This window comes from Seriola lalandi, unplaced genomic scaffold, assembly GCF_002814215.2.
Source record: "Seriola lalandi dorsalis isolate HSWRI2012SDOR001 ecotype SW California unplaced genomic scaffold, Sedor1 jcf7180002054784, whole genome shotgun sequence".
In the NCBI taxonomy this organism is placed as follows: Eukaryota; Metazoa; Chordata; class Actinopteri; order Carangiformes; family Carangidae; genus Seriola; species Seriola lalandi.
Window position 1 is genome coordinate 26,069 of NW_019525337.1, and position 9,544 is coordinate 35,612.

Sequence of the window (9,544 nt, forward strand, 5' to 3'; positions counted from 1 at the left end):
CTGGAGGCCGTGTCCCGTTATCACGATGACGGATTCTGCCGGTGTCTCAGCGGTTCAGCTCTGGTGGAGTTTTTCAGGAGACTTTCTGTCTCGGGCTCTCTTGATTTCTGCTCGGCTTCTCTGCAGGAGGTCGTGCAGATGTTATCTGCTGGTGTCTCTTGTGGGTTGATGTGAAATAAACTCTAATGCTCTTCACTTTGGTTGGATAACTTTAGAGGACACTGGCGTTGACCAGATGACTCTAAAGTTGTCAAAATCTTCAAAAAGGAAAACTTGATAATGATTAAAAGTTACAAAGTTACTCTGAGGCACTTCTGTTGCTTTGGTTCAGTTGGTCTTGACTTGGCTTATAAAAATAAAAGATCGCGCATGTAGACAAAAAGAATGTTACTTGGAGTTTGTGGCGAAGAAAAATAAAAGATGCGAATAAGAGCCATGAGTTTGTGACGAGCAGCTTAGAGTTAAGAGCTGGGCTGTTGGTAAGAGCCTGGACTACAGAGCACAGTTTTTAGCTTCTAGCTTCTTGCTTCTCTCTTCTAGCGTCTTCTGTTGTCTTAGCCATGTGTGAATTGATCACGACTGTTTTATCCCCTGGGGGTTGGCGCCTGTTTCAGGGGCGTCACCCGTTTCCTCCTGTGTTTCCACTTAGAGAAGAGAGTAATTTTCCACAGAACTTTTGAATAGTTGCCTATAAACTCGCACATCCGTCTTCCACCATGACCACAAAATATTAAATGAAATAACATATAAAACTACTTGCACTAATAATGGCAGAAGGAGTAATAGGAGTGTTGATTTCATATTACATCCTTCAAACCTGGAATTAATCATGATACAAGTGGTTAACTGATCAAACAACAATATAAACATTTCCCAAAGCTAATAGTTTATAAATGTGGATTACACATCAGTTCTTTGACTATATTGATAATAATAAAGACATTTTGAATGTCTATAATGTCTGTTGTGTGAAGGATGCTGACAGTCTGGTCACATGAAGGACATTGTCTTAAAATCTACATGTTACATTTCAAACATTCTATGGGATAGAAGTTTGGGATTAAACTATTGCATAGGAAAATCTCATGAGTTAGAGAACAGTTAGATATTTAATTTTACATTCTTCCTTTGATCTGTGTCTGAAGAGTGTTCTGCTGGTCACTACCCAGGATTGGAATGTGGGTTGTAGTTTATGACTCTTATCTAGAGAAGGACAGAGGAAGGGAGGGTGGTGTGTGTGTGTGTGTGTGTGTGTGTGTGTGTGTGTGTGTGTGTGTGTGTGTGTGTTCATGCATGGCACAGAGGGGCCAGGATTCACACCTTAGTGATCATCAGACCTTTTGGTGTTATTGTCCTCTATAAGAAACAATCAAATATCATTAGACAGAGTTTTATTATTACAAACTGGAGATTTTGAATATATTCTCCAGTTGTCTGGTGTCCATTAGTTGATCCTCTGGAGCTGACCCTTTGACCTTTGGTCTGGTTGAGCATCTCTCTGACATGCTAACAGCATGTTCTGTTTGTGAGAGAAGGGTCCTTTGTCTCTGTTTCCTATCAATGTGATAGTTTGATGGTCACAAAGTGTTAATTGTGGGTCCGTAACTCTCTCTGTCCTTACAATGAACTTTTTTAATGGCTTGTGACTGATGCCAGGCCAGGTATGTACGCTACACATAAATGGAGAGAAAACAGAAATATTCAGCATATGTTCCAAAAAACTTCTAAAACGCAGCTTGTTATTAAGTTCAAATCATTTTACTTTAAGGATGAAATGTAAAAAAGAAGCAGAAGATATTGTCAACACTGACTTTCAGGGAAGGTTTCAGGTAATAACCTATCGCCCCATGATCAGTCTTGATGTCAGTTTGCCTCAGTTTCTGTAGATCTTGGGGCATTCCAACTTTCCAGTGTTGTTTAAAGTCAAACAAAAAGTTTGTTTTTGTTTCATTCCTCCGCATCAGCGGCAGCCAGAGCCAGAGGAATATATGTTCATTTGACGTACGTCCCATTTTGTGGACACGATATCTCACAAACGCCTCGATAGAACTTCTTCAAAAGATATTTTTTATTGCACGAACACAAGTAAATAACTACAACTGCTTGAATCTTCAGAGACTGCCAGTCTGCATACTCTCTGCACCAAATGTCTGTGTGAAATGTGGAGACCACCTCCTACGTAGAGGCTGCTGGATCAAGGTCGCTGGACTGGGCAATTTGGCATAATCTTCAGAGGACTGGACTGCACTACATGTAGTTTTACATTTCACTATCATTACTGTAATATTTATGATATTATAAGTGTTATTTTATTATTGTGTCCTTCGACCAGCCAGCTAGAGCAGCCGCATCATAAATAACTGAAAACAGTGCGACCGATCCAGAAAGAGAGGAAGCGAGTCGGGATAAGCATTTTCGTACGGTCAGCTTGGATTAAGTAAAACTCGGATTAGGTCGTTGCGGTCGTGTCCGCATCCAGAGACCTGGCTCTGTCACAACATCCCAGGACAAGCTGTTCTCTGGACGGACGGACGGATGGAGCGTGTTCGTAGACAGAGCACAGGACAGTGGGACAGTGGGACGAGGGGAGCCAGGTTCCCTCTATCATTTTATCTTTGTGCATTGTGTGAGCAGTTTATTTCATTATTTTTCCTCAAGTCACATTTATTTACTTGTTATAGTACAACTAATCTCCTTAGGTTGTTCTGACATGTTAATGTTATGTATGACAGACAGGCAAGAATTTCACGGCCACGGCCGCCACGCCCCCTCAGTTTGGCCTTTTGCTCCCTAAAAAATGATATGCCCTTCAACCACAGTAGCCTTAATGCCCCACCTGCACTGCCCCAGCTGATTTTACCATAGATGATAGGTTATGTATTGTATTGATCTGACTTCGAATTTTTCATTGATATCTTTATTTAAGATAATATGACAGAAATTGACCTGTATATACGATTTCTTTTGTCTGTAGAAATATAACCACTCAACTAAGAGAATATACTGTAATGAGTTCAGTAGGTCCTCCACTGAGTTGTGATACTGCTGTTAAGAGAATCATATGCACCTCTTGGAATAGCTGTCGGTAGTTTGGTATTCTGGCCAATTCAAGAGATTCCAAAAAAGTGATCTGCTTAAATTGCCTAACCCCAACACTAACCCCTAACCCTTACGTTATTATCAGTTCGTTCTGTTCAGATACAGTCACATGATGCATCAGCTGCTGTTTTAGTAAAGTGAAAGTTCAGTTCCCCCCTGAAGTCATAAAGGATCAGGGCTGCTCTGTTTACTCTGTGCCACAGAGCTGTAGGTGATATGAACACACCACTTATCCAGATACGACATGGATACAAAGACTATAGAGTATCAGTCATTGTGAGTTCATTTAGAGGAAAAAAAGACCCAGGGTTTATATAATGCATATTTGCTTGGTTTGTTTAGAGCAACTTTTTTGTAAGTTTTGTAAACGAGCTAATTTGATGTCATTGTTAATGTTAGTCAATTTAACTACAAAGGTGCATGTAGCCTATTAATATAATTTTAAGCCTATTACTAGTAGAATATTTATGCATATAAAGATTCCATGGGCTGTGAGTGCACATTAACAACTAACTGTGCCACCTCCACCTCTGAAAAACTGGCTGTCCCGGGCCGGGGACAGAATGGGTTTAAAAATGGGGGATAAAGGCGTTCATTTTCAGACTGTCTCTCCTGGAAGATGTTCACTGTGTTACCGAATGTTACAGAATGAGAAGTTCAGACTCTGGCTCCTCCCTCACCTCCACACAGCTGACCAATCATGAGGTGGGTGAACTTCAGATCGTCGGTTTCAGAGAGTTACAGAAATGATCCGACACAGATCCTTCTATTCTAACGGCGGGAAGGTGTGGAGGGAGGGGGGCTTTCTTAAGCTATCTGACCACCTGACAAGCGGTCCTGACTGTGGTGAAATCTTGTGAGCTGATGGAAGAAGTTTCAGGAGACTCATATGTCTTAACCAGAAGCATTTATTTAAAAAGCACTAAAGAAGCACTATTTATTGAAGCTTGATCGATATCAAAGAAGATATGATCAGTTATCAAACATTAGGTCATATTTAACCCTATACTACATCATATTTACATATATATATACTGTCCATATAAAGTTATTCTTCATGGAACCACATCACACCCATGCATGTGTGCAGCTTCTATTGGTCACTCTGTACACTCTCACACCCTCTGTCCCACTCAGAGAAGACTGTAACTGACTGACACTGACACACTGGCTGTTTGTTGTGGCTGTTTACGTCCTCCACTGCTCTCTCTCTCTCCTATCCTGTCTCTGAGGGTCCCTACTAGGACATCTGTTGCTTTGGCAGCTGCCAGTGGGATTTAGGCAGCTATGTGTTCACATCTATGCCACAGATAAACACTGAAGTATGGTTTACAGTAAGCGACTTGTGAGTGACTTGTGTGGAAACCACCAGTTAAAGGCAATTAAATCCCCAGAATAACTGTTCTTCCAGATGTTGTAACAATCTGCCAAGAACCTGAAGAACTGTGAGCAGGAGTACTGAGGACAGCTGGTGCTGGTTTAAAGGCAAAGGGGAGGTCAGAGCAAAAACTGACAGGTTTTTACCCTTTACTGAAGTTAACTGATAAAGAAAAACAGTTCATAGGACTGTCTTTGAAAGCATCCTCACATTAGTTTCAGTCTCTAAACCTGTAAATCAGTATTTTAACTCATCACATGAGACTGAGAGATGACACCACAGATGATTTTCTCCCTCAGTAGTTTTCCTGCAGGGATTCCAGTGATACTCTAAAGCGAATGTCTGTGAAAATGTCAGATACTTGACTGAGCTGACGGACAGTTGTGTGTCAGCTGAGAAATCTGCTACTCTACTCTGCTGCCTGGACTCCTTCCTCTTCAGCCGGCCCTCCTTCAGCTCTGGAAACACCCACGTTATAACAATCCAGCTCTTTGGTCTCCTGTGGAACTGGCTTCTGCCCCCTGGTGGCCTGGAGAGACATAGCAGCAAACAGATGTGAGTTAGTGCATCACTCCTCTATTCAGTTCAATATTCACAAGCGGAGTGCTTCATGTCCGACAGTCTTCTGGTCAACAAACGTGTACTGTACCTTAAGACTGAAACAGATGACAGCGAGCACCAACAGCAGACTCAGTGGCAGGACGAGGAGTCCGATGATAGGACCTGTTGGATCTGATGTCACTGAAAGGCAGAGTGCTAATCTTATACAACTTGGAAGCACCCCAGCTGTTGCACCGCTTAACTGAGCTCTTCTCTCTTTTAACATTGGTTTTTAGTCTCTTTAACACTGTTTTTACAGAGAGGGTTTTTATCATGGGAGCTGGCTACAACAAAAACAAGTGGCAGCTCCTGCACTTCCTCTCAGGAGAAGCAAAAATGCAATTTACATTAGCATGAAAGCCAGAACAGAAAACAGAAGGTTAGGAGGCCCAGACAGCTTGCAGGTGAACCTCAGGGCCAGACTCTGGTTAGAGACAAAAACATCATGTGCTCTGTTCAAAACAATGAACTGCATTTTGCACAATTTTAACTAAATAATTTATTTTTAAAACATGATCTGCATAAGCACCTAATTTGAAATGAACTGAATGTTTGAGATGACAATTATGTAAATAAAGGGGTTTTTATAAAAAAATAAAAAAATCTCTCCGTCTTTCACATCAGTTGTGGTTGTTAGCATCTCGTTGTGGTCATGTGGCTCTATGACTCCAAATAAGAAACATAGTCACTTCACACAAACACACAGGTCCACAGGCTTCTGAACCTTTCGGGCCCCTAGGTCCACCAGTGTGCCCGTTATGTAATCCATCCATGACAACAAACTTTTACTGTTCAGTAACAATAAAAAATAGTTTACATCTTTAAATTGGACACTTCTAATTCTTCTCAGCTCCCATAAGTCCTGGTGCTGGACCTGGTGTCTGACGACTTTTTAATGTTTTCCACCTGAGCTTGACTCTGTGCTTCAACTCACCTGAGACAGTGAGGGACAACCGACGGCTCTCAGAGCAGAAGTTATGAGAAAAAACGTAGATGTGATAAACACAGCTGTAGTTTGGGCGAGTTCTGCAGCAGGAAACAGGAAGTGGGTATAGTGATTGACAGCCGGCTGGGTGTAGTTTTCTATTGTGCTGGAGGAGGTCAAGGTGAGCTGGAAGAAACCTCCTGGGTACTGTGGGTGAATGGAGCAGCTGATGCTGAAGTTGGAGCCCATCTATACACATGAATACCCCTGCTGCTGGGCCTCAGAGACCCCGTCCATGGAGGAGGACATAGAGATGATTGGCTGAACCAGCAGGTCTGTAAACAGAGACATGGTTAGCTGAATGTTTAATAATCAGATTCTAAATGGAGTTTGGTCCACATGTTCTGCAGCTGATATCCAGAAGATCAGTGGTCAAACAATCCATTGGACAAGAGCTTGCCACAAACCAGCTTTTCCTCCTGGTGTGCTGCGGTTAGCTCCTGTTGTGGAAAACTATCTGACAGGTTCATATGAGGGGAGTGGAGACAGAGAGGGCGAACAATGACCAGAAAGCTACTGCTGGGGATAAACTCCGACACCTCCTTCCTGTGGGAGTCGTGAGTGGCACCAAACTGGTTTTATCTTCCACTGTAGTTATGGTTGGTAAGGGGGGTGTGAGTGAGGACTGTGAGAGCTGCTGGGTTTGTTAGTGAACCACAGCAGGTTGCTTAAAGGTGCAGATTGTCACATTTGAAGCAGCAGTGGAAACTACTGACTGTCACTAAGGAATATTGGAAATATTAGTCAGTGGCCCCAGCCCACAGGTTGGGAACCACTGCTGTAAACATTGCTGTCACAGATGGTGTCACTGATAGGCTTACCTGAACAGATGATTTCCATGGCGTAGAAAGAGGAATCTGATGATGAAGAGTCCCTCAGGGTAAATCCAGACCGAACACAGCCAGTGTTGATCCTCCATATAAGCCTTTTTGAGGACCCCTTTCTTCTCCTTCTTGAAACAGCAGAGCCACAGTCCAGCTCTCTGCAGACTACAGCTATAGCCATACACAGGTCTCCACTCTCCTAGTTTCACCTGCAATGTACCTGCACAGCGACTGGCTCCTCCCACCAACCTGAAAGGCTCTGAACACAAACAGAGTCACCAGTGAAACAAGTCAAGTTATTAGTTCTCAGTTCAGTTTATTTCAGTCCTTATTAATATTTATACGTAGTAAATACACAGAAATAAAACATAACAATATTGGCTGAAAAGGTGTCGGCTGAAGCTACAGCTTATTCCACCTCCACTCTCCACTTAACGTGACATGATTCATCAACTCTCTCACTACAGGCCAGTGTATAATCAATGAAATAATCAAAAACAGAAAGACACTTTTCACCACTGAAATTAGACACTGTTAAACTGTTAAAAATGGGCAAGATTAGGAGTTCCAGTGTGTGACACATACATGGACCAGAAGAAGAGAAGAAAAAAGACCTTCACTGCTACATTTATGTGATGATGATGATCATATCTCAGTTTTATATTTATCACCATATTTTTAAACATTTACAAATTTACCAAGTGAACTACATAATCTTAATTCATTATCACAGTTTATCCACACTTACCCCTTTAACAGATATGTAACTCCTTTTATAATTCTCCTCATCCTTGTTTCTTTAAATGGACTCATCCCCCTCAGTTCATACTGACTCTTTGATTTCAAACAACCTCTGAATACAGTTTGGGAGTAAATTACTTTGTGCCTTATACATTATCTGTGCAGTTTTAAAGTCGACCAGATCATGACATTTTAAAGCACATGAATAAATTAATAGTGGATTAGTTGGTTCATAAAAATCAGATTGATTGTCATAGCGTTGTCCTGCAGCATGAAAATTGAATTTGTGTTTCCCCACATCTCCACACAAAGTCATGTATGGTAATATGATAGAGCAGTTTAGTATATGTAGAAAGTTCTGGTTTAAAAAGTGTTTTGTTTTATGCCACACTGTAACAGTTTTAGACAGTTTGTCTTTACATCATTTCTGTGTGGCTTCCACCATAATTTATGGTCAATAATGACACCCAGAAATTTATTTTCATGCACTCTTTCTTTTCAAAGTCGTTAATCCTGATTTGCCGATTTCCAAATATTATGTACTTAGTCTTATGATAATTATTTAGGACAAAACCATGTCCGTACCATTTTCGATTCTCCCTCCACTGTATTCAGAAACTGTTCCACACTCTTCCTGGAGAAGTGTGCATTTGTGTCATCAGCAATTAAAGCAAATTTAAATCATTTGGACACCTTACAGATATCATGTAGGTACAATATAAACAACTTAGGTCCCAACACTGAACCATGTGGAATCACACAACTAAGTCAGAGTCTACATTATTTACATCTACATATTATTAGTATCATCAAGGTAGCTTCTTATCCATAAATGTGCTTTTCCTCTGATTCCATATTGCTCCAGTTTCTTCATAGATAAGCCATGATCAAAAGTGTCAAATGCTTTTATTAAATCAATGAACACAACCACAGGGTATTCTTTGTTGTTTGTTGCAGTAGATAATCTTTTCTTCTAGTTCCATCACTGGCATTGAACTAGACTTATTTGCTCTAAAGCCATAATGATGGTCACTCATCTGGGGAAAGAAAGAAATTGGCCAATAATTTGTTTATCTCTTTTTTATAAATGGGAATGACTTTCGCTATTTTCATTTCATTAGGGAATACTCCTGTTTGAAAGGATTGCTTACAGATAAGTGTCAGAGGCTTCACTATACGGTCGTTAATGTTTTAACTAACAACATATTAATGTCAGTCCAGTCTGTGGATTTTTGACATATTAATTAACAGTGTCAGGTGTTTACTTTTCATCAACATCCCTTATAGAAATGAAGTTAGAGTTTATAATAACAATTTCTTCTCCTACACCCTCCTTATTTATCGGCTCCACAATCTCATTTACTAATTTATATCGAACATTATCAAAATAGTGAGTTTGAACAGAGATGAAGCAAATCAAAGCTGCAGCTCCACTTCTACCTGAGCAGGTGAGTCCAACAGCTTTGCCAGGTGAGCAGGTGGTTGTAGCTGAGTCTGAGCTTCTACAGTCCAGGAGACAAGACCAAATAATACTTTCTCAGAGCACTTTTTATTTTAAGATTTTTAGATAACGATCAAACATTCAGGATTGAACTGAAAGCAGAGGAAGCTCAATTTTTCTTTTTTGTTTGACAGGGGAGGGTAAAACTATATTTTAGCCTGCAATCAGACTGAGATAGCAAACAAGTATACAATACTATCACCGTGATCAGCCTTTACATGAAAAAAAGCAATCAAAGGAGTTGTAGCGTACATACGTGGCCTGGCATCAGTAACAAGCCATTAAGGAAGTTCATTATAAGGACATGCAGAGTTACGAACCCACAATTGACACTTTGTGACTATTCCCACCATCAAACTATCACATTGATAGGAAACAGAGACAAAGGACCCCTCTTCCACAAACAGACCATGCTG

At 40.8% G+C, this 9,544-nt stretch overlaps 1 protein-coding gene across 1 annotated transcript in view; it reads right to left on the reverse strand.

Moving 5' to 3' along the window:
• Positions 1 to 3,989: 3,989 nt before the first annotated feature.
• The window catches only part of LOC147817982 (CD5 antigen-like), a 9,876-nt gene continuing 4,321 nt past the window's right edge, over positions 3,990 to 9,544 (reverse strand). Inside the window, exons 4-6 of the mRNA XM_087179117.1 lie at positions 6,884 to 7,145; positions 5,127 to 5,218; positions 3,990 to 5,006 (exon numbers count right to left, since the gene is read on the reverse strand). Coding sequence (XP_087035243.1) covers positions 5,128 to 5,218; positions 6,884 to 7,145 — 353 coding nt within the window. The 3' untranslated portion in view covers positions 3,990 to 5,006; position 5,127. The remainder of the gene's footprint in view (positions 5,007 to 5,126; positions 5,219 to 6,883; positions 7,146 to 9,544) is intronic.